The 25,288-nt window shown below is 38.1% G+C and overlaps 1 protein-coding gene and 1 long non-coding RNA gene across 10 annotated transcripts in view; one reads left to right on the forward strand and one right to left on the reverse strand.

Moving 5' to 3' along the window:
• The window catches only part of COL11A1 (collagen type XI alpha 1 chain), a 125,626-nt gene that overhangs the window by 96,483 nt on the left and 3,855 nt on the right, over positions 1 to 25,288 (forward strand). For 7 of the 9 annotated variants that reach the window (XM_077182136.1, XM_077182139.1, XM_077182138.1 and 4 more), the window contains 21 exons: positions 1,692 to 1,745; positions 2,447 to 2,554; positions 3,110 to 3,163; positions 4,070 to 4,123; positions 4,221 to 4,274; positions 10,591 to 10,644; positions 11,107 to 11,214; positions 11,404 to 11,457; positions 11,743 to 11,796; positions 12,309 to 12,362; positions 17,443 to 17,496; positions 17,867 to 17,974; positions 18,056 to 18,109; positions 19,147 to 19,200; positions 20,062 to 20,169; positions 20,776 to 20,829; positions 20,919 to 20,954; positions 21,064 to 21,117; positions 21,938 to 22,187; positions 23,834 to 23,946; positions 24,738 to 24,806. In XM_077182136.1, the coding sequence (XP_077038251.1) occupies positions 1,692 to 1,745; positions 2,447 to 2,554; positions 3,110 to 3,163; positions 4,070 to 4,123; positions 4,221 to 4,274; positions 10,591 to 10,644; positions 11,107 to 11,214; positions 11,404 to 11,457; positions 11,743 to 11,796; positions 12,309 to 12,362; positions 17,443 to 17,496; positions 17,867 to 17,974; positions 18,056 to 18,109; positions 19,147 to 19,200; positions 20,062 to 20,169; positions 20,776 to 20,829; positions 20,919 to 20,954; positions 21,064 to 21,117; positions 21,938 to 22,187; positions 23,834 to 23,946; positions 24,738 to 24,806 (1,602 nt within the window). Of the gene's footprint in view, positions 1 to 1,691; positions 1,746 to 2,446; positions 2,555 to 3,109; positions 3,164 to 4,069; positions 4,124 to 4,220; positions 4,275 to 10,590; positions 10,645 to 11,106; positions 11,215 to 11,403; positions 11,458 to 11,742; positions 11,797 to 12,308; positions 12,363 to 17,442; positions 17,497 to 17,866; positions 17,975 to 18,055; positions 18,110 to 18,648; positions 18,738 to 19,146; positions 19,201 to 20,061; positions 20,170 to 20,775; positions 20,830 to 20,918; positions 20,955 to 21,063; positions 21,118 to 21,937; positions 22,188 to 23,833; positions 23,947 to 24,737; positions 24,807 to 25,288 lie in introns of those variants that run through there. The other 2 variants (XM_077182143.1, XM_077182144.1) reach the window with 2 other exon arrangements.
• LOC129123774 (uncharacterized) overlaps positions 4,324 to 25,288 on the reverse strand; it is a 157,967-nt gene continuing 137,002 nt past the window's right edge. Inside the window, exons 10-16 of the long non-coding RNA XR_013183246.1 lie at positions 24,482 to 24,570; positions 23,516 to 23,714; positions 21,835 to 21,897; positions 21,098 to 21,160; positions 19,154 to 19,251; positions 12,161 to 12,351; positions 4,324 to 5,491 (exon numbers count right to left, since the gene is read on the reverse strand). This is a non-coding gene — a long non-coding RNA (uncharacterized LOC129123774). The remainder of the gene's footprint in view (positions 5,492 to 12,160; positions 12,352 to 19,153; positions 19,252 to 21,097; positions 21,161 to 21,834; positions 21,898 to 23,515; positions 23,715 to 24,481; positions 24,571 to 25,288) is intronic.

The following is a 25,288-nucleotide window of genomic DNA, read 5'->3' on the forward strand; positions in this document are numbered from 1 at the left end:
GATCACAGCAAGGATCCTGATCAAAGAAGTGATTCATTTTTCCTGTTTAAGAAGAGCTGGAAAAATCTTCAATTCCCCATTGAAACTAACAAAGATTTCTTTTTGTGGGTTTGAAAACCCTGTGCCTAACTATGTTTTTGTATTCTAGTTAAGACAGCACAATTTTGTTGTTGATGCGCTGTCCTCTCTTGAACTTCAAAACCTCCTCAGTTATCACAGCTGCCTTTATTAACTGAGGATTCTCTCATTATACTGATCAGTCTTTCTCCATTTGCCCTCCAAAGCAATGGCAAAAAAGAATCTGGCCATGTGTCCAAATAACTCCTCGTTAATCAACTGCAGAGAACGTTCCAACAGTGCTTTATATCAAAATGGGTTTTTAAATGAGTTTAAAAATGTGTAGGCCTCATTCCAGAGCCTGTAAAATGAAGGAGCACATTGAAGCATCTCGAAGAGTGTAGAAAAATCCATGCATGCCAAATCCCTTTCTCATGGTAACACTTGCCAGTCAGCTGGAGCATTCCTCAGAGTCCTTTCATTTAGATATGTCACCGCAAAAGCTAGAAAGCTTTGTTTCATGTATTGCCATCAGGTATGGGACAAAAATAAAACTGTAAAAGAGAAGAAATACGGAGCTTGATGCTTCATACTCCCTAGGAAATAAAATGGTCCAAAGTATATATAAAACCCAGAGAAAGAAATAGACTGCAAGACTTAAGAAGTCACTTTATTTAATTCTCTTTATAAAGGGCACAATAATCTAATTTTATCCCTAGCAAAGTCTGTAAATGACGGCATTATTCTGCTCTAAACCAGAATTTGAAGCCTAGAAGTTGCAGAGAACTTGGCATCTGAAATAGACTAGAATTAGCCAATGCCAGGTGTTGAGTTTTGTGCCTTCTTATCATAACTCTTCATCGGTCTACTTCCTCTAGTGTGGCAAAAACAAAACTCAAATGACATCATTCACACCTCATCATAAAGTAGGATCTTGAGTTCCTGTACTGTGATAGCTTCATTATATCACATCTGCATGACTGACTTTCAATTACGTGAATTATAAATTAGTTATTATTCTGCAGGGGGAATGAAAAAAAGATGTTCCTCTCACAGACTGGGGTTTTTGGTCATTCTGTTGAAAAGAGACTTAATATCAAAGAGAATGTGATTCCCAGTGCTCAGCAAGAACTTGCACCTTTTCATGTCTCCTAGAGGTCAAAATAAGCTTTGTGCCATTGCAAAAATAATTAGTTTCATAAAAACTACTCCAAATAATAAGCATTTGAATTAAAGCTAGATTTTTAGATGATGCTTTAAAGTTTGAGTGATATTTGGCATAAACCTCATTGAAAGTTTTGATATTTTTAATTGTGGAAAAAAAATTCATTTTGATTCATGTTCGCATGGAAATTTATTCAGAAACATTAAAATGAGCTTCTAACAAATGCCAACATTGTCTATTATAGATGTGAAAATCGGAGTTTTTGAGAGATAAATAGTTTGTACTGAATGGAAAGGACTTGTGATTTTGCAAAGGACTTGTGATGCTACATCCTCTATAGAGAAACATGGAAATGCTGCATAGATTGCGGTCGTGCAAGTTGGGTTTTCTGTCATGTCTGTATTTGCTTTTAATCTCATTGCAGATGTCACAATCACTAATTTGTCCTTTGGATGTGTGTTTGTTGCAGGGTCCTCCAGGTCCCCCAGGTCTGCAGGGTCCTGTTGGAGCCCCAGGGATTGCTGTAAGTTCAGAGCCAGCCCCAACCTTGCATAACTCAGCTGATCCTGACTTCTTTGAACCGTTTGCTCCTTACTCTGGAATATATTTCAGAACACCACTAACAGTGCTGTCCCTGCCCACTTACATGCAGTTCTTTATTGTAAACAAGCCTGCGTGGGTGTTACTGTATGGCAGATTTACAGCAGGGCAATAATTTGACAAAATCATTAAAAATTAAATCCTGGAAATAGTGAACAATGGCCATCCTTTCAGTGAACTTGTTTGGTGGTGTGTTTGGCAGCTCAGTACAGATGCAGTTAAAAGAGATTATCTTTTTTTAAAATCCACCTGTGAATTAATTCTTATTTTTATTTGAAAGGCTCTGAATTCTTTTACCCTGAGTATTGGTAGAACCCTGTGCTACTCATATTTACAGAGATATTCAACAGCTAGAATGTTTATGCCAATGTGATAGAGAGGGGGAACTCAGGGAAAATTTCTGTGAGAAATGCAGCACTAATTGACCTATATTAAACCAGAGCACGTGCTGGCATTCTGTTTGTGCAACAGATTTCATCCAGCCAAGATGACAGACATGCATTGTAAGGATACCTGGTGTGATTCTGAGCCCTTTGGTAGCTGTTTCCCAGTCATTTCCATGGAGCTTTTCCTGTTGCTATTATCAGAGCTGTGATAGTTTTGCTCTTCATTGTTTCCCAACAGGGAGGTGATGGAGAGCCAGGCCCAAGAGGTCAGCAAGGGATGTTTGGGCAAAAAGGTGACGAAGGTCCTCGAGGCTTCCCCGGGCCCCCAGGCCCTATTGGCTTACAGGTAAATTCCTTTATTATTTTACCTTACATCTCTAAAACAAGATGTAACAGAAAAAGTGTAGGAACACTGATTTCTGTGTCAGAAACTGAATTACTACTGTCTATTATTAAATAAATGATAGCATCATTTAATTAGAACTGAAAAATCCCACACTGATGGGGTTCATGCATAAACAACAGATTTAATGTGCATATATATACATATATATAAGAGCATAAATTATCCAGACTCCCACCAGAGCTCTGGATAATCCTGGCAGTGTTTTTAAAATCACCCAGTTTAGCACTTCTCTGTGTTTTTCGGGGTTTTTCCCCTCTAAATTTATTGTGTCACCTAGTTTAAGGATCCTATGACTATCTATACTGAAATATGAAAAGCTCCCTTTCCTTTCTTTCCATTTTAATTTAAATAGGTCTTTTTCTTCTTGTTCCACCATCCTGCCCCCTCCCAAGTTCACAAGTTTGATGTTTAGATCTGATTTACATTGTTTCATATTGATTTATAACTAATCATTCCAGGGATCCTACTTACAGTATTCTTCCCTGTGTTTTTTAGGGTCTGCCTGGCCCACCAGGTGAAAAAGGTGAAAATGGAGATGTGGGCCCAATGGTAAGGCTTCTTCCTCACTGGTCACTATAAAGGACATAAATATTCTCCAGATATTATTGTCTTTTCTCTATAGCTCACCATTTGATAAGATACTCCTGAATTTGGTGACTGAGTATGAAACATTTTGTGTAACATAAACTCTCTCTGGGATTTTCTTTGCTTTCCCACATCTATCCCCTCATCATTAATATTGAGATTTATCTAACATGAGAAAACACTGAAAAATAGATAGCAAAACAGATGTTCTGTGTGCCTGAGACAGGACAATGGCAATCAGATTCAGGGAAGAAAGAGGAAAAGTAGATACCACTGCACCAGAGAGTCTGGAGCTGCCTTCCTGGAGTTCAGGCCATTGTTATTAACATAGAGTGTCAGGTATGCAGGCCAGGAGATGGCAAACACTGCTTGGCTCTGTTTACTTCCCCTGGGTGATGCATTTTCCAGCTGTTTCTCCTGCTGACAGAACCCCTTGTGGGCTGTGCCTGAGTGCTGTGCAAGCTCTCTGCTCCCTACATTTGCCTCCAGCACCTTGTGCCAAGTCTGGCTGCTTCACTTGTGCCCATCTGTAGGCACCATGGTGCAGATCAGCCCCAGGGCTGTCACAGGCGCTTGGGCTGCTCCAGCTCTCTGGCAGTGGGATGGGCGTGCAGGGAACCTGCAGGGAAAGAACCAATCCTCAGGGGCTCCTAAGCATCAGGTCATGTCCAGCTCAGGTACTGTGTGACACAGCCTTTGAACTCATCCAGCAGGCAGCAATATGGCCCTGCTGTTCCTACTGCATGGTGAAGATTAAAAGCCTCTACAGATTGAGTATATTATTTTTCATTGGTCAGAAATTCTTCCTGATGGTAACTCTATTATATCTGTTCTATAATTCTGTCATATCACATTGTCTGTTTGATACAGGGTCCACCTGGCCCACCAGGTCCCAGAGGTCCCCAGGGTCCTAATGGAGCTGATGTAAGAATCAATATATATTTTGTCTTGCTAATTGAGTAATAAGCACCCTATTTTGGATGACCATGTTTTGGATAACAAAAATATTTTATCACTGTAGGGTCCTCAAGGTCCCCCAGGCTCAATTGGCTCTGTTGGAGGTGTTGGTGAAAAGGTGAGTGTGGATGGAAACCCCCAAGGAAGAGAAAACATTGGAATAGCAATGCTACATGACATTCATTTATTAAAATCCTTTTCATTGCTATTTTCAGTTCTCTATTCAGAAAATTTTCTGCCAGGATATGGAGTGAGTTTTTTCTTGATTGGTGACTTTCATATTTTACCCAAGGAACATGCTAGATTGTATTTTCCTTGTTCTTAAAGGAAAGATGAGATATGCAGGGATATAAGGGCTTTTTTTTCCTGTGATTTATTTGAAGCAAGAGAGTAAACTATTATATAGTGCTGAGCAAGCAAGAAGTTCAAAAGAGAGTCTTAAAATGCTTGTTTATGTTTATTTTATCAAGCTACATGACCTCAACCACATCCCCTACGTAAGCCTAAAAGCCTTTTGCTGTAATGTTACAGATTTAACATTAATTCTTTCCTGGACTTTGGAACAGAAAAGAAGATCCTGAGTGGAGCGTAAGATGGAGGAAACAAAATAGAAATATATTTCAGGCCAATATATAAATTGCTTATTGAGAAACTATGTAGATTGCTCTTGAGTACTTAATGATTTGTCACAGAGTATCACATATGTTCAAAGAAACACCAATGTCAGTGAATCCTAGAAAAGACATCTCTAGGAATGTCAGTATTGGTAGTTTTTCAGAAAGCTTTCTATATTTTCAACTTTTAAGAACATGAAGCAAGATTTCCCTTTTTCTAACTAAACCAGCCTTTTAACAGAATCTTCAGGTGTTTCATGGTTTGTTTTTTTTCCTGCATGCCCATCAACTAAATCACTTACCTGTGCTCTGGGACGTGGCGAAGAGTGTACTAGAATAATATAACATAAAATTGGGTTTGATGGAGAAATATCCTACTTTGTCTCCCTTACTGTCCTTTGAGACCAAACAGATGTCATTGTGTCAAGCTGGCAGTGCTTCACTGCAGAGCTTCCTTCTCAGGATGTGGCTCTGAGCATCAGCTCACCTCTTGGGAGCAGCAGCATTCTGGTGTTTTCAATCTTTTTCCCCAAAATTGCACAAGACACACAAAACACGATGCCTTCCTGCTTGACTGCATTATTAGCAAGGATATTCCTTCTAATGTCCCAAGTTCATGACATTGTTCATGCAATCTACTTTAAAAAATATCTTGGCCTCATGAAGGACTGCAGGATTTGTTTTCTTCTCTCTGGGAAGAGTTCCAAAAATGTGACACAATCTAGGAGTTGAGAGAAATAAAAAGTTACTGGGAAAAGAGAGTCTGTATTTCAGTGGAATACAAATAATAATGGGCATTGTGGGAAGAAAAAATTTTCCTGTGACCACTACTGAGAAAAACGTTAATTATGAGAACATCCAGGGTAGCACCCAATTATATTCAGTACTTTAAAAAAACCCTACCTTGTATAATATTGTGGCCCATTGAACTTCATAGGAATTTTTGCCATTGGTTTCAGTCACCTCTTCAATTTTCAGCATTTCACAATCAAATTATATTCCAGACATTTTCTAAACACATTGCCTTATATTGAACCCCTTCCTCCTTTATTTCTCCCTGTAACTCATCTGTGTGATTTAGAATCACCATTTGTGATGATTAGGCCATGAAATTTAATTCAAGAACATGAAGTTCAGACTGTTTATCACTAGCTTGTCATTTTTTATTTCCTCTAGCTAATATCCCATATTCTCTGCATTCACAAAGAGAAGCTTCCAAGTGTATTATTTTGGAAGTTTATATAATTGTAATTACTTTCCTCCCTCCTCCTCCTCAAGTTTTAGTACATGCCAGGTTATTTTCTTTCTTAGGGTATCTTCCTTCTTAATTTCAGTTCCATTTAATGAGTTTTCAAGCTGAGATATCATCAAGAGTTATTTTTTCAGGGGGAGAAAGTTTCTGCAGTGGGAGGACAGGTCATGCTTTTAAACAAAACATGCATTTTTTCTTTTCCTTTTCTTCCCACACATTTTTCCCCCAATGTTTTTCTTATTATGTCAGCATGCTTTGGCCTCTGCACCCCTTTCAGGAAAGACACACCCTACTACAGATAATTCAGTACAGTGAGTAAAGAATGTGGACAAACATTTTGGCATCATCCCTGTTACTGCTGAGGAGAGAAGTAGGTTTGCTCACTTGCATATTTTAATGGTTTGACCAGGAGATATTTTTTCATTCCTACACAGGTTTCAAAGCCCCCTTATCTTCTGGAAGAGATAAACAATTTTTGTCACACTTAGTGCTGTGCATTTTTAACCAGTTGTTGTTTCCCTGCTCTGCACACAAGAGCCTGCATGTTCAAAGGCATCAGTGCTGCAATTGCTCCTGCAGCCCTGCATTACTATTGCTGGAACCCCCAGCGAGGCCTGGCAGTCTGACACTCAGCAGAACCCTTGAATCCAGCTGCCACACCACGAGCAGTCACTTCCTTCTGCTTTTAATTTACAGAAAGGGAAAACCAAATGTACCTACACACTCTTATCTCTAATTTGATATCAAAGGTTTAACATGCAGATATTCTAAACGGGCAGGAAGTTGCTCATGACTTCTCTAACCTGTGCCTTAGAATGTACATAAGAATTTACAACAGAGGGGAAACAGATCAAGTAATGTTAACCTCACACTTTCACAGAACCGAATGAAATAAATTTGCCTTTCTAATTTAGATTAGTTTGTGATAATTGCACTGAGCACTGTGCTGTTCTTCTACCCCCTCTCCCTTCCACAGTAATTAGAAACCATTAGAGTTAGAGAGCAATGCAAACCCAATGTCTGCAGAACCTAAGCACTCATTCTGTAGCCTCTCAGAGTTCAGGCCTGGTTTACTGCATGAAAAGGTCTGGTGTTAGAAAACCACGATACTCATCTGGGTTTAAATTTCTTCCTATTCTATTGTTCCAAAAAAACTTTCCAAAGTAGTACACTAATAAGGAGTCCAACACAGTAAACAAGTGAGATCAATAGTTCTCATGCTTAATCATTGATTTCTACTGCAGGTGGAAGTGAGAGGACAAAATCAATTGAGTAGCCTGGCTCTAAGTTTAGGAACATGTTTGATAAGTGTTCACAGACAATTTTATGTGTAAATGTCATTTTCCCACACACATATGTGTAGACACTGCTAAGGTACCTAATCAAGGCATGTCTGTGAAAGTTTAGGCTACCTGAACATCCATCCTAAAAAATTACTTTTAATAACTTCACATACCTCCTAACTGGGATTTTTTTCTCATCCTTCTCCATCTCCCCAACACTGCAAACAAGAGCCCCCTATGAAAACACAGCCTTTAGAATTTCTCTCAATTAAATTTAGTTCTCCACAGAGCCATTATATATAACACATATGCAGACCTATACAAAAGGGATTCTCTTCTAGAGTTACAATTTCTCTTTTTTTTTTTGTTTTTTGAGAATGGCAAAAAGGAGCAAAACTAACTTTTCACAACCCAGTCAGTTGCAAAGTTGCCTCTCATTGTTATAAAATTAAAGACCATGTCCCAGAATTTAACCAAAAGGTGGCAGCCTTCCATCCACTATCTCTGTGCTTTGGATATCAGTTCTCTAGAACTGATCATAAGGAAAACAACATTTTTTAAACCTTAAAACTTTTTTTTTAATATTTTAACTTTTAAACTACTTTTCCTAGCTTGGTAGAAACCATTCTGCTTGCTTAATCCAAGAAGGTTTTCAAAATTAAGCATGTCTGCAAAATGACATGACCCTTTGTAGTTTAAGATGTCTTTCTTTTTGAAATTCTGTCAGAGGAAGGCTTTGCCTAAAAAAGACCACAGTAACTTTTAAAAGATCTGAGCTGCTAAAAAGAGACAGAAAAATCTCTAGAGGTGGAATAAATATATTATTAGATCATAAAATCTGTTTCCCAACAGAACATGAAATATTTCCTATGGAGAAGATTCTGAATTAATGCCATTGTTACTAAAAATGAAAAGAAAGACCAGGGTCAACAATAGCTATACATTACACAGGTTTTAGTAGCTATAAACATGCACTCTGTGAATATATATATCAGGTACTGTCTTCTCTATCAAAACACTATTTAACTCCCTTTACAGTTATCTAAACCAAATGCAGCATTTCATGGTACCTGATACTTGGAACATGGAAATCACTGTCAGATAAAACAAGGACTGCATACATGGAGGGGACAGATTTTATAGTAGAGCAACGATACAGCAATATTAATGTGAGATGAAACTTTAACTGGTCTCATCTTTCACAAATGCCCTTTAAGGGAACATTTTGACATTTTCTAGCCTTTTCAGTTTCTCAGTTTTCCACACTGCTGCTTGCTGGGGAGCTGCAGTGCACAGAGCCAATGTCACCATGTGTGCTGGAGCAGGCACCCCCAGTGCTCCCCCAGAGCTCCCAAGTGTAGGTCAGAGGCAGCCCAGTGTTGTGGGATGGAAGGAAGATGTGTTTGTCAACAGGAGGGGTAAGAATCGTATTATTAATCAAATGTGGATCATCATTAATTAGAGTATCATTAGGCAGGAAGGCAGAAGAACTCTGTCTCTGAGAAGCTGCCAAGGGGATTGCACTGCACAAGTGCTTGTCAGCAAAGACTGGGCACAGTCAGTGCTCTCATGTCACTGCTTCATTTTGTCTGCCACGGGCTCACCTTTGGAAAGGCTCTATATAGTGGCCTCTATGGATATAGAATGGCTACTAACATGAAAAACATATTTTTGCTGATTCCAGACTTCATTCTCTGTTGCTACAAAAATCTCACTTGATTGATAGTAGGCATGGACAAAACCCCAGTGCTAATGAGGCTGCAAACTCACTAAATGCTGTGCAGAGAATAAGGAAATGAAGATTATGAATTTTCCTAGGAAACATTCTTAACACTTGTTGACCTGAAGCATCCACTACAGGTTTTGTTTTGTTTTAAAATGAATGTAACATCACAGAAGTAAAGACTAAAGTAAACACTAAAAGAGATCATTAATTTTTGAAGTTCCTACAAATTTTAGTATATCTAATAGAACATACCAGAGTTTCTAAAGGCACATTCATCCTTTAATAGTGCCCTTTTTAAAGGGCATTTTAATATTCCTCCTGAAATATTGGTTATCTGTTAATTATCCTAGTCTGGAATTCAGTTGAGAGGTACTGAAATATTTTCCTTTAATCTAATAAAATATTTGTACTGGGCCAAATTCTGGTCCCAGTGAGGTTATCTTGGTGCTATGAGCTTCTCTGAAAAAAAGGTTCAGTATCTAAACCGTAAGTTTTGTTTTAAAAATGTATTTTATGATTTATAGTTTTATACTGACCAGGTGGAAATGACAGACATATATGATCTAACTGAATTGTTGTAAAATGAAGAGGGGTTGGAGATCACACAGGTTAGGAAGGGTACACAAATTTATTCCAATTCTATGAATACAGTAAATGATTGGGAAAAATACATTTTCAGCACTGAACTACTCTTGCTCATAGATGTAATTCTTGGAAAAAGAATATATTTTGGGGAAAAATTTCCCCCCATTAGCAGTTGGATTGAAAAATCCTTTAGGGTAAGAGTATGTATTTCTTATCCAAGCACTCCATAACAATCACAAAGCATATTCTGTTATCCTTCCATGATTTATGTTTCTGTGATGCTAGTAACTAAATATTCTACTAACAGAAGAGTTTTCTATTAAAGTTTATTCATCAGACTACTGAGCTAGAAAATAATTGGTCATAACTAAACTTTAAAATGAAGACTTGAAAAGGCAGCCCTTGAGATAATACTGTGTATTAGCTCAGAAGGAGACTGAATTATCTTAAATGTTCAGTTAATAGTGCACAATCTTTGACTTGCATGGATTTTCTTTTCATACTGGTATGATTCTGAAAGCCATCTGTTTTACAGAATAAATTCCATCACTGGTAAATACACAGCACACGCCTCTGTAGCCTGTGGAGAAAGTTTTTCTAACTGATGCTATTATTTCATCATTAGGCTTTCCTTTATATAGCTCTTTCTTCTTCCAACAGTAGCAATAGCAATAATCACAAGGAGGAAATTTGCAGTATATGGGATAATAAAGGGGAACATCTCCCAAAGCCCAAAGGGAAGTTTAGTCTCCCTGGCTCAAGAACATATTAGTTTGATGTATTATGTCTCAAATTTCAGACTCCAGTTCTGCAAAACCACATATATAACTCAACCCCTCTAGGTAGACCAAATAAAAACCCGTTCTTATCAGCTGTTTACATAAATAAGCATGGGAAGAATATGCAATTACAGAAGTAAATTCATCACAATATTCTCCCTAATAACTCATAAATTTATTCTTACGCATCTATAGGGTGAGCCTGGAGAAGCTGGGAACCCTGGACCTCCTGGAGAATCTGGAACAGCTGTGAGTACTATGTTGTTGTCTTTTCATTAACATTTATTATGGTGAACTGTGGTATCTGGCAGAGCTTTGGTAAGCATGTCCTCAGTTCACTTGTGCACTTATGTATGTTTTCTTTGGATTTTCAGCTGAGAACTTATACCTTTAGAATGACATTTGTTTCCATATAATCATAGTCACATCTTGTACTAGCAGAGGATGGAGACTTCCCAAAACAATGCCTATTTTTCCTTTCATAAGTATTAACTTTGGCTTGCATGTTTCTCTTTCTGGAAACAGTTCACTGATGAAATCTGGGCGCAGAATTTGGCACTTGACCTAAGAGAACCTTATTTCCCACTCACATACCACCATTTATTGAGGAAATTGATACATTTCCATTGTTTGAAAAATCAGTTTGCCACTGTGATCTTTTTGGCCATTCCATTTCCAGATGGCATTTTTGTCTTCATGTGTTTTCTACAGGGTCCAAAAGGTGAAAGGGGAGAAAAAGGTGAAGCTGGTCCACCTGGAGCAGCCGGACCACCAGGTGCTAAAGGACCTCCAGGTGATGATGGGCCTAAGGGTAACCCAGTAAGTGAGCTTCATAATTCTAACCCAAACCACTGTGAAGCATTGCTGAATACAATCTGTGAATACAGAACCATAGCATTTCCTGCAAGTGCACTACGTTCATTATATGCTTCACAAAAGATTTCTGATGAGTGCTACCTGCTTGGCAATGGATGACACATTCCTTGCTTTTTTTCCTGATCTATCTAGGGCCCAGTTGGTTTTCCTGGAGACCCTGGTCCCCCTGGGGAACCTGGTCCAGCTGTAAGTATACCTTAAAAACAGTTCTAGGTCCTAGTCTTAGTTTTTACTTAATTCTAGTTGACCCTCTCTCTTTCTTGTTTGGGCATGAACTCTTGCCTGTAAGATCGTTGCTTTTCTGTTCATGAATTTCTCAAGGCTTAAAAATGTTAAGAAATCTTATAAAAGTTTTGAAAAATAATGACCTTGGAAAAATGCTCTATAGAAAAAAAATGCTCTTATATATGAAAGTTAGCGGCTTAAATTAGCTGAATTTTTAATTTTGTTTATTTTCCTTGAATTCTGTAGGGTCAGGATGGTGTTGGTGGAGAGAAGGGTGAAGATGGTGATCCTGGTCAACCTGTAAGATTTTTATCTCATTTTATTTCACCTGCATGATCTCTCTGATGATAAGAAAATATCTTTTGCCAAATCAGTGCCTTCTATGCAGTCACACTCTTAAAATATTTTCAGAGTGGACACTTTTTGTATTATACTGAAAATAACTATATAATTTCCTTGAAGAGTCAGAGCTGCCCACATTACAGTAACACAGGGAAGCAAGAGCTCAATTTCTTTTACCAGTAGTGATGTATTAAAGGATTTCTGCTGGAGCTGCTGAGGAGCACTAAAAATAGAGCAGCTCTGAGCATAAGAAAGAAATGCTGCAGCCAAATAATCTTCATTAGCTGAACTAATGAAATTAAGCCAATATCTTAAGCAGTACTTGAGCAATACCCATATTAAGCATCAAAGCTCTGTTTCTGTAGATTCTATCCATTGAAAGGGCTAACACATGGCAGATGTCCATGGCATTTAATAAAGATGAGAACTTCATCCTTTATTACTGCTGTGATTTTAATTTTCTGTTGCAGGGTCCACCAGGTCCTTCAGGTGAAGCTGGCCCACCTGGTCCTCCTGGGAAAAGAGTAAGGAATATCTCATCTTCTCTTGTACACTTCTCTTTCTGAGACACTGTGTCCTTGAGAATTTCAGCTACTTGTTTCATGCTGGGACACTCACATCTGATACTTGTCATTTCTTTGAAGTAATGTAATGAGAGAAATGAAAAAACAGAAACAGCAGAGAAAGCTCTTTAACATGGGTTATAAGAATCAAAGAACAAAAAAATACATAGGAAAGAATGCATTGCTTACCCATAAAGGTGCTTTTTCTTTTCACTCAAGAATTCAGTGTCTACTGAATCAGTCTGCTAACAGGAGTGAGTTGGTATGACAGTAACAGCAGACATCATCTTTAGGCACATGTCTGCTATCAGGGAGCAGGAAGAATTTGTCTGTTTTGGTGTCTTTAGTCTTGGAAATAAAATAATTTTAATGCAGCTGCTGTGCAGAACTGTATCATCCTCTCTGTATACAAAACTAACAGGCAGGCATTTTTTTAATTTATGAAACTATTCCATTTCTAAAGCTTTTGAAGGTTAACAGGGTTTACAAATATACCTAATCAAACCCAGTAAATAATGTTGCAGTCACAGAATTGTAGTAGATGCATCAACCCCTAGGTCTGCTTCACAGAGCAATTAGATGCAGTTTTTACACCTTAAAAAACAGAAGAAGTAGCATTATTAAATGTAAGCTGAGAATTATTTAACAAAATATGTTAAATTGCTTGGTTTAATGGGCTTGAGTGGAATGACATGCCCAATTAGTTTTATTTATTTTATACAGTAATCTATTTGCTCCACCAACATGCAAAGTATTTATAATATTTTAAATTATTATGGTCATGTAAGCAACCTTATTCTAAAACTGAAATATGGCTCAACTGAATATTAGCAATTAGTATGTTTGCTTGACATCAAATTAAAACATCCTGCTTTATTATACAGAAAGGCAATATCTCACTCCTCACAGATGGGCTATATTCTATCTGATTGTATCTAGACAAAAAAAACAATTTCAAAGCACAGATTCCATGTTACCTCTGGTTTGACACATTTCCAATTTAGGGATGATGCATGGCTAAATATTGCAATGTAGTCCCTTTCTGAATTTTGAAGAAAACATTTTTAGAATCAGATTCTGCATTACTTGAGCACCAGAATATTTCAAACTTGTAGGGAATCTGTATTATATTAGTGTTATACTAGAAAGTAACAGTGGAAGACTGAAAGGTTCATACTTACCTGGAAAAACTGCTTTTCATTAGTTTTCATCACTTGTATGGTAGAGTCAATTTCAAGAAAAAGCCCTATCAAGAGTCTTTATTTGGATTGAGAAGGACACACAGTTTCAGTAGTAATATCGCTGTCTGTGAGGTGCAGCTCAGGTTACACTACTAGAAAGCAAAATTCCACTCCATTTTTTGGTTTTTGGTCTCTGAAATAATAAGCTGGCAGAGCTCAGAATCCATACTTTTAATTTAAGGCTCTTGAAATCCTCAACAGTAGGCTCCTTATTTATTTTGTTATATATTTTCATTCCCCTCTTCCATTCCATTTTGTAACTGACCTGACCTCAGTTTTACTGCCCAGTCTTCTAAAATCATGTTTATTACCAGCTGTCAGAGTTTTGAGCAGTCTCTCTCTAGTTACAGAGTTTAAAAGTTTCCCCATATCTCCCTGGGAAGCAAATTCTAGTGAAAGACATGGACATATATATTTTTTCCATTGTATCTAAGAAATTTATAAGCCAAAACCATAATGTACAAAGGGTGAATTCTATGACATAGTAATTGACAAAGTCTTGAGAAGTGATTTTTTTTTAAAGTTTAATTAAATAGCAATTATTATTTTACATATTCTGACTTAAATTATCTGTGCACACACCAGATCAGGAAAATACATGCTCAGAAGGCTTTATACATCAATAATTTAGCTGCAAGTAATAGTATTAATTGTGGCTGCTTATCTAGAACTAGAAATACAGACTGAACCCCTCTACAGTTATGTTGTTTTTATGATTTTTCTGAAACTTAATCCCTTGCTCTTACTTTTGGGTCTTCGTTTTGGTTTTCCATAAAGTACTGGGTAACACTTCTAGTTTGAATTCATTGATTTCTATCTGACAAATGTTAAAAGCAGCATGAGGAAAAGGCACCTTCAGAGAGTATTTGTTCTTCAGATCAATATGCAGTCAATACAGATCAGCACAGACAGCACTCCTTGCCTGTGTTCCCAGCCCTTCAGTGTGCCAGGCACTTGAGCTTAGGGATCTGCTGCTGGGCTGGGCTGCTTTCCTGGGCAGTGACAATCAGATGTCCACATACTCATAAAACTCCATATACCAATCAAGTATTAGAATTTAAAGCACAAGGGTAAGATATATTTTTGTTCTCAACTGGAAGCCATAACATTTTTTTCCATTAAAAGAAGAGATGTCAATACTGAAGCAAAGCCAGCAATTTTGCAAACCAGAAGTTTATTTGGTTTGCTGCCTTTAAATACAATGTTGAATAACTTAGGAAAAAATAAAGTGTTTCTATGAAGGAGATTTTTTTTTTCCATTTTGGCTACAGCATGATTCTGCCTCAGCAGGGTGTACTCACCACTTAAAAACTAATTTCTCTCTTGATTTCAAATGCACAGAATACCTAACAATATGCTAGGTTCCTATCACAATAGGCTAATGAAATGTGGTAATGGTTTTTCTGTGTTGGAAATCATGTTTTAAGCCAGATGACAGCTATAAACAACAACTGAAATTATTTTAATGAAATATGGAAGAACAGAGAAAAATATTCAATAGGTTCATGTAACAAAAGTTGAGAATGAGTTTGTTTCTGCATGATTTCTTTTGTCTTCTTGGTTGGTAAAACGTTTCAGGCAGCATGTCCAAAATGACAGTGCAGTGTTGGTGAGAGCCAGCATGGCAGCTGGGGTGATGAGGGGGAGAACAGAGCATTAATGTGCAGTGCTGTTCTGGAGATCCTTCCTGCGGTCACAGTGCCCCAGCCGCGCTCCAGTGCGGTGGGAGAATGGCCAGGAGCGCTCTGGGTCTGCAGCAGCCCGGGGGCAGCTCCTGCAGCAGCTCCGTGCCCGGGGCAGCCTGGGCACTGCTGCTAATGGCAGGCACTGTACTTGTACTTTAGCCACCACAGTGGGCCTAGCCCTGCTAATTAATTCATGCTGCAGCTTCTTTTCTATTATTCAGAGACCATATTTCTCAAGTACAGACTGCCCCATTCAACCCTTTCCAGTCTCTTAGATAGGGTGGGTTAGAATCCGTGTGGGAACTTCAAGCAAGTAAAGAAAATGGGCATGTTAACTAATTCATGTAAGAAAAAAAGTCATGTATCTAAAATGCTTCTGAATTTATTTATGTACCTGTTGATCTTTCTTATTATCACTGCAAACTGTGATCCACCCAACAAATTACAACCTACACAAAGGGTTACATACATCAGACATCATTAATTATTATTGGAACAGCAGGGATTTAAAATATTCTTCCTGTTTTAAAGAGTCAGCATTTGGCCCATGGCGTTTAAGCTTCTCTATATTTTGAAGAAATAAAACTAAGTCCTTTACCCCTTACAGCTCTTAAAAATAGCAAAGAAAAAAGCTGCTGATACCCACAACAAATGGTCAAAGTCCTCTTGTGGTTAATTCAATTCATTTGGCGTTATCTTTGATGTAGTCTGAACTATCTCTGCTGGCCAAAAGGTTCATGCAGTGCTGCAGATGTTCAGTGTCACCCTGGAGAAAGCTTAATTTCAGAAGCAAATGAATGATCTTAATATACTTCTATGTAAATAGCTATAAAATGAATATAAGTTTCCAGGAATTAAAACCAGTGGAGTTGCTCAAGGTATGTGCCAAGGTAGCAGTGGGTAGTAAATATATCAGACAATAAAAGGTTTGGGCTAAGTTCAGCTCTAGTATAAAAGATGGCTTTAGGTCAAACACTGATCCAAAGCCCTGAGCCTACAAAGCAAACAGGCAGATGCTTAACTGGAAGTACAGTTCTTACCTGGAAAATTTAATTTGTATTCTGGTGCTTTACCTTTAAGGAGCCTGAACTGTTTTTCTATAAGTTAAGAAGTCAGAAGCAGTAAATAAATGGAAGTGATTGAATTTTTCTAGTTGCTGATCTTCTGAACATTTTTTTTACATAAAAATCTGCTTGTTGCATTAATGAACAGATGAGTCTTATACAGATTGACAAAATCACAGCATTTGAGCATAGTCACTTTTCTTTCATGTTCCTTTAAGCTGCTCATTGGTTGGCAAGAAATAGCTACTTGTAATAAGGACATTTCCCAGGCTAAAAATTAACCTTGTAGGAGAACAGTTGGTCCATTATCTTGAGTGTATCTTTTCTAAACTAAGCATATAAGAGAACCATTTTCAGAAGAGTGCATTAAATTCTAGACACTGCTCCCGTTCATAACTGAAGCTATGAATATTAATTACCTGACCTAAAAATCAGCCCTTGATGTTCTGGAGGAGAAAAATGTCTTTTTATTTTTCACTTTCATATTTAGTGGATAATATGTCAATTTTTGGCTGTCCAAGTGTAATCAGGCCCCTTACTGAGCCCATCCCTGACTTAGAGAATAAAGAAGTATTTGCCACACTGTGCCCTGTAGAAAGAGAGGCCTTTTTGGAATCAGTGGATAAACTACAGTGAATAGATAGAATTCAATGCAAATCAAGTTTAAAATTAATTGTTATTGTACATATAAATTAGTATTGCCTTTTTTCTTTTGTATACTGTTTTCTTGGGGGTTTTGTTTGTTTTGGGGTTTTTTGGGGGGGTTTTGGGTTTGTTTTTTTTTTTTTGTTTGGACTTTCTTTTTTATATTCCCAAACAAATTAAACTGCATCATCTTTTAGATATTCTAAAAAACCAGAAAATTTTATAGGGGAATAAGAGCTGTTTGGTATTTTTTAGCCTGTGGATAAAATGTCAAAAAAGAAATTTAATGTTATTTTGTAAGCATTTACTACTTATTAATATGGTGGGAATTGCACTTTCAGAATTTTTTTCACTGGTTATATTTGAAAAAACCTGAGATTATGATCTCAGTGTCCGTATTTTACAGGGACCTCCTGGAGCAACAGGTGCTGAAGGCAGACAAGGCGAAAAAGGTGCAAAGGTAATACACTGAAGATTTTTTTTGAAGCATAGAAATATAAACTATTTATAATTTAAAAGTCAATCACTTAAGATGCACTGAGTGTGGAACCTTTCAAAGTAATAACAGGCAATCTGTAAAATCCAAATTCAGACCCAGAATTAGTAGCAATATGTAATGGAGAGGACCCAGCAGTGCAGGCCCAGCACAGCTCACCTGCAACAAGCAAGGGGAGCCCGCTCTGCTGGCACCACACCTCTCTGTGAAGCCAGAAACATTTCACTCAGCAAATCATCCTGTGCAGAACTGTGGCTTTTAAAAGCACTTTTCCTCTTGTACATCCCTTCAGTGCCAAACTCAGCCCCTCTCTGACCTGGTCTGTTCTTTCCAGGGTGAACCTGGTGCAGAAGGAGCTCCTGGAAAAACAGGGCCAGTTGGGCCACAGGGACCTGCAGGGAAACCTGGCCCAGAGGGTCTCCGGGGCATTCCTGGCCCTGTGGTAAGTCATGGAGCACCTAAAATCTTAAATGTTGCATTTCCTCTATATACTCTGGTAAAGCCAGCTTTTTGTTTTTTCTAGGGAGAACAAGGTATGCCTGGAGCACCAGGTCAGGATGGCCCTCCTGGACCTCTGGTGAGCATCCTTTTCCCACATGTCACTCACAGAAGCCTCCAAAAACATCACTGAAAGATCCCTCTTCTAACATTTGAGAGCTTAAATATTCTGTTAAAATTTGGAGCTGAGTATATTAATGAACTATATACTTCCAATTGCACAGACTTCCTGTCAGCTCAACAAGAACTTTTTAATGCATTGCTGCAACTTAATTTTGGATTTTAAGGAAGTAAAGTTGATATGTAAAAGCTTCTCAAGTTAGATTTCCCTCCTTCCCCTCCCATCCTCCGCAAAAGATTGGTATCAAGAGAGTGTGAAGCCTGATTTGCAGTAGAGCACAACACACTGCAGGTGAAAAGTCTAATTCTGCATTCCAAAAGCTTAAAAATTTCACATTTCATTCATGAATTATGTATTTGCTTAGGCTTTTGCATCTAGTGATATCCTGAAGTGGAGATGGAAAGCATAAGCACTGAATAATATTTTGTACATGAAATGTTATGGCATTTTTGAATATGTGCCAGGTGGAAAAGGTCTCTTATCACTTCTATCCATAGCAGAAGTTGCCCACTGCCACCAGGAGAGCAGTGGTGAGGAGACACAGACTTAGTGTAGCAGCTCTACACCTCATGGACACACGTGCAGTGTGAGATTAACAGCCTCTGAAAAATTCATGTCTTTGGCACAGGCACTGCATGGCCTGCATTTTTCACCTCATTATGTACAAATTACACAAAACCAGCATTGCCATTCTTATAAAATCTAAAGATTTCTCAAATCAAGAATTTAGTTGACCCTCTGTTCCATAGATTTCTACTCATTCATACAACCTTTTATAGATTTCTAATTATAAAGTAATTTAAATACCACTGTAACATCATTATGATTTTTTAAACATACATTTCATCTTGGGCTCTAAATCATGTCATCAATCACAACCATCAACCACTGAATGTGTACTTTGATTTGAACTGCCTTCAATAACATTTCAAGAAAACGTGATTTGAGCAGGATGTTAAAACTTACTTTAACATGACTTCCCTTGATTTATAAAGGGCCCACCTGGCTTGCCTGGACTGAAAGGAGACCCAGGTTCCAAAGGAGAGAAGGTATGCTTTGCTAATTAGTTGTGTCTTCGTAACTTCAGCCCAGTCTAAAACCTGTATAAAATTAGCGGGGAGAAGCAGCAGAGTTTTTATCAGCAAGGCATTGTACCATGCTATCAAACAGCTTCCACAGCCCTAAGAGTAATCAAGAAGTTTTAAGCCATATCCTGGAAACACCTAGAAAGAAAAGGATTACTGCCTGTGTAGTATTCTATAGACCATGTGGTCCCTGCAATGAGAATCCCAAAGATATTGATGTAAAGAGAACTGTCAGGTTTACAAGAGCAAAGCAAGTAGAAATTATGAGTATTGGCAATTTTTATTTTAAAAGAAAAAAATATAAATATTTAACAGCTATAATACTTTCTTTTGAAATAGTGGATTGAGACATCTGAGATAGCATTTTCCTATGGAGTCCCAACAATACATTGATTGCTTTGGTATCAGAGAAAAACCTGTAGAGAAAGAGGCATGAACATGACTGTGCCTTGTGAACTGCAGGTTCTGTTTATCTGCTTGGATCAGCTGTTTATGCAGCCATATCACATGTGGAACTCTGTGAGATGCTGATAGCAGCTACCTGTGGAAACTGGTATGAAATTTGTACCCAGGGTACTGTGATTTCTCTGCTGGTTTCAGTAAAGACTGCACTTAGCTCTTTCACTGAATAAGAAGTCACAACTTGCAAATAATCTGAAAGTTGAAAAGACCATCTAACAACAATAAATACACTTTTAGAATAATTTGTTTTCAGGTTGATTGTTGACAAGCAACAGTGGTAACACGAGAAAGGTCTAATTTATGTTTTTGCAAAGCACATTTACTTTAATGTATGTTAATTATATTTTCTTAAATCTTGTTCAGGGACATCCTGGTTTGATTGGCTTGATTGGACCTCCAGGAGAACAGGGTGAAAAGGGTGATCGGGGGCTTCCTGGCCCACAGGGGTCTCCTGGAGCCAAGGGTGATGCAGTGAGTACAACATATTTGTGTTCTTTCAAATGTAAGAAGGAGTGTCTTATTCCAGGCTTCCTTCTGAAAGTTGTTCTAAACACTTAACACCCAGAGTCTCCTGCAAGAGGTTAAAACTTTCTTAGGCATTGTACAAACACAGCAATATAAACATCTTAAAATGAAGTTATAGAGTGTTTTTGGAAAACGAAGGAAACACATAGACCCCAACATGCACACAGAACAAGTTAGCAACAAGATAAAAGTAGCAGCAGCAATCTCATCACATTTTCTGATTGCATTACCCAAAGCAGCTCCCTCTCTTCTAGTTACTAAGCCATGTTTTTAGGGCACTATGTAAAATGTGAGGTTTCCAAGCCAATCTGAAGAGGAACACAGCTCTGAAAATCCACTGCAGTCAGTGTAAGAACAACTACAAGCAACTCACATTGTCAGATCTAATATTTTAAACTTGCCAACTATTTTGGCCTCTAGCAAATGGCCTAACTCAAAACTCACCACAGCTGGACACTTCATGGAACTACTTTTTTTATAGATACAATTTTTTAACACAGTCCAGTATGTAGGATACTTTAGTTCTATGCTTATTCTCTTACTCCTTTTTAGGGAATTTCTGGTCCTGCTGGTCCCCTTGGACCCCCTGGTCCTCCTGGATTACCTGTAAGTAATTTCATCCAGCCCTCCTGTTCTACCCACCCCCAAGCTGTGTGCAGTACACTCTAACCAGAGTTACCTGTTCTTGCCCATAGGGTCCCCAGGGTCCCAAAGGTTCCAAAGGATCCAGTGTGAGTAACTCTCCTCTACACTTTCTCCTCTTTTCCTTAGCTTTTGTGTGTGTTATTTTTAAACGTTGTGCAGCATGGTCAACACTGCACTCCTTTCATTGCTCTGTAGGGTCCTGCTGGCCAGAAGGGTGACAGTGGCTTACCTGGTCCACCTGGTCCTCCAGTAAGTAAGAATTCTTATCTTGCATTACCCTGACATGATGAACCTGTTTTGACAAGGGTAGAAAACAATGTTTGGGAACTAAAATATGAATGATGGTTTGAAAATTCATTTTTCAGAAAACACAGATCCACCAGGCACAGAAATATGTATCTGCACTGAAAAAGCCAGAAGAAACTTAAAACAAATAAATAGAATAAACAAAAAGAACACCCCAAAAAACCTCTATAACCAACCCAAACAAAGAAGCCCCTCATGCAATAATTATTTAAAGCGTTATATTGAAGCACAGAAAACAAAATTTTACTGGTTTCCCCTGCTTATACTCTTCTGTTTCCATATTTATTTTTAATATCATAACAAACTAAAATGAAGAGTCCAAACCTGAGTGAAGTTCTTCAATTTCTTGAAATTAAATACTGTTTCCTAGACCCCAAGTGGAATTTTCCACTTTTATCATAGGAAACATCCAGAGTTTTCAATTTTCATAGAATATGTCTGTGCTTGAGGGAATTAACAGGGATACAGAGGCAACTGTGAGTTCTGTGTGTCACTTGTGTGAGGGCAACACACTCATCCCCAAAATCAATGTAGTGAGAAGAGTTTAGAGCACAACAATGGTTTGGCCTTTTACAATCTTTTTTGGTTTTTTCTTCAAGTAAATCAAAGCACATAGGTATGAATCTAAAAGAAAAGAAGGTGAAATAAAGAAATAAATACCTTGAAGAAATCCTATTCAAAGCATCTCCAAGCCACATTCTGTGGTCCTTCTCTGCTGAAAAACTAACAGAAGATATAATTAGATATGTTGTTTTCCACTTAGGGCCCTCCAGGTGAGGTAATCCAGCCACTGCCAATCCAGTCAGCCAAGAAGACAAGAAGATCTCCTGACTATATGTTATCTGATGCTGGTGATAATATTCTGGATTATACTGATGGCATGGAGGAGATCTTTGGCTCCCTGAATTCCCTGAAGCAAGACATTGAGCACATGAAGTTTCCCATGGGCACTCAGAATAACCCAGCCCGGACCTGCAAAGATCTGCAGCTCTGCCACCCCGACTTCCCAGACGGTGAGTTCATACTGCACAGCACGGGCACACAGGGCTGAGCCTGGCTCTGCCAGGGCCCTTGGGCACCACTCACCCATACTGAGACATGGCTCATACAGCTGCTCAACAAACACAGTCTCATTGAATCCATTTTTACAGGTATACAAGATTAAAAGTGTAAGACATGTTCTCTTGGTAAGAGTCAAAACTCTTTAAATGCATAACCTGATCTGGTTTTTGAGTTAAAACCTGTTAAAGTGATAAATAAAAAGCAGTTGTTGTCTTGAAAGGCAGGCCTTGCATTTCCAGGATGATCAAAACAGGAGTGTGATGAAAGAGTGTAGTATAACAATATTTGTAGTGGGTGTAGTATAACGATATTTCAGCATTGGTATTATATGAGATTTATGTTCAATAATGATTCTCAAAAAGTTTACTAGTCTTTTAGCCCTGGAAGCAATAATTTTCTCTACTGCATCAGCACTGTTTTTTCTAGATCAGCCAGCAAAGAGGCATGGAAGTTTCTTTGATACTGTTTAATGCTACCAAGTAGTAGTGTAATAAAATGCATAGAAATATGAAGATACCCAGTGTTCCTAAGAACTGTCTTGAATTCATTATTCTTTGTTGTTTTCTCTTTTTTCTTCTAAATAATTTTACCCCTCTGAAAATGTTTAAATGAAAGCCAGCCTTCACTAAATTTTCATCCTTTCATAATTTTTTCAATTGCAATGCATATTTTTCCCAGTTCAAAGCAATATTTTTCTGCTTTTAAATGGGAGGAAAAATAGATTTTGACAGTTTAATAATATTTTATTGCTTTCACTGTAGATAGATAAGAACAGATGGCTGCCTTGAGGAGTAGTTAAGCAGTGTATGTGCTATATGAAAAGTACATATTTTACAATTCAGTGCCCTCCATAATAAGGAACAGTTTTTACACTCTGCATTTACCAGTATTTGCTTCTTCTTTAGAGCTGTCTTCATATAAAAGTAATCTTATCTTGGTTAAAATAAAAGCAAATGTGTTCATTAAAATTCAGAATTCTTCAGGGATAAGACTTACAGAAAGGAAGGACTGTTTTCAATATACAGCCTAAATCAACAGAATTGTTAAACCCCACAAATACTTTGTCTATGCCCTATATTCAGAAGACAGAACTGGTGAAAGGATTAGTCATTTCTCTTTGAAACCTCCACTATTTGTTTGAAACTGGATTAGAACTGTAGTTGTCAGAAAGTCGCTTGCTGCCCTGCTTGTGAAACACCTGAAGACAAGAACCCTCATCACAGAAATCATCATTCTAATTGGAATATCAGATTTTAAAAAGCACTGACTTTGAATGTACCTTGGATGGGCTGCAGCTCTTTTCATGCCCAGCCTTCACTGGGGTTGCAGCTTCATAAGCCAGGAGGGAAAGGTCTTTGCTTGAGGTGGATCCATCTCAGTGGAAGCTTCAGGTGCTTGTGCCAGCTACAGCCCCAGCAAGCCCCATGCAGACACCTCTGTTTGCAGATAGGGATGCATTCCAGATTTTGCTCCCTGACCTAAAACATTGAGGTAAAATAAATTTCCTACTTTGGAGGACCATTAGGTAGAAGTAAAACCTGGCTCTTCTGAATACCATTTCTACTGTATAAGGCAAATATTTTCTCATTTGTCTTAGGGGAATATTGGATTGATCCTAACCAGGGCTGTTCTGGAGACTCCTTCAAAGTATACTGCAATTTCACAGCAGGTGGGGAAACTTGCATCTACCCAGATAAGAAATCTGAAGGAGTAAGTACCAATCTGTGTTTTCAGTTGGCTGTTGACAGTTACTATTATGCTGTTACAATGTTGAACTAAACAGGATAATTACATTGCCACATTTTCATGTATCTCTCTTTCTGATTACATTTACATATATCTGAATGGAGCAGTAAAATGGTACATAGAGTTAACAAATACCATTTTCAACTTCAGATAGGGAATCTGTGCACCTGCTTGCTAACATGTCAGTACATTTCAGAATGCAACACAGCTGAGCAGCCACTTACAGCAGATGATCTAGTATTTGTCACCTAAAAGCTAAACATTCCTGTGTTTCTCTTGTGGGTTCATTTATATCTATTCATGTATTCCTATGCAAAGTAGATGTAAAAGACTGTATTAACAGTGTTCTTACTCACTGTTATAGATTACATCTGCTGAGGCATATGGTATAGAGGAAGGCTTTCTGAAATCTTGCATAAATGACAGGAATTCATTAGCATCAACACTGGTGAAAACTCATTTAGATACTTCACAGCAACAATTTATACCATCAGCTTACCTGGCTCTTAACAGATTACAACCATCTCCCTCAAATAGAATTAACTCTCTCTTGGATTCCATTTGAAGTCACTAATTTGAAGGCATTCTCTACAAGAAAAACATTCCATTTCAGACCTTTAAAGTGGCTGAGATTTCAGCCACTTTATAATACATTCTGTATTATCTGGTGTGGTATTTGTCCCAAGTAATGTAAAACCTTCACATCTGTCAACATATGTTTCAAATACTTCTGTCTCTGCTGTTTGACCTCACAGGTTAGAATTTCATCGTGGCCAAAGGAGAACCCAGGATCTTGGTTTAGTGAATTTAAGCGAGGAAAACTGGTAAGTTGTCACTGCAATGCAACTGTATTCAAAAATCAGGTCCAACTTTTCAGCCATCAGCAGATCACAGGGAATTTTACAAATATTTACATAATGAAAAGACCCCCAGCCCTTTTGCCCTAAATATCACAGCAGCTATGTGGTCTCTTGCCCCTGGACAGTAGAAGCCTGGTCTGTACTGTCCCACAGATCCCAAAGGTCACCTGCACAGCTGGTGGTGAGGATCTGGCCAATGTCAGACACACCTCACCACCAAACCTTGGGAAAGCAGCTGGAGCACAGATCCCCCACCCCAGTCTAGGTTACTGGAAATATTCTGGGTATGCAGAGGTGAGGCTGCAGGCTGACTAACTTTATGATTAACTAAAAACAGATTACCAAACAGATTCTGCTGCTTTAAGGCAGGAATAAGGCAGGAATAATTCTCTCTTTTCCCAGTAGAACAAAGCTCATATATGTAATTCTTCATCCTAAATATACTG

The sequence above is a fragment of the Agelaius phoeniceus genome, chromosome 8 (assembly GCF_051311805.1).
Source record: "Agelaius phoeniceus isolate bAgePho1 chromosome 8, bAgePho1.hap1, whole genome shotgun sequence".
Taxonomy (NCBI): Eukaryota; Metazoa; Chordata; class Aves; order Passeriformes; family Icteridae; genus Agelaius; species Agelaius phoeniceus.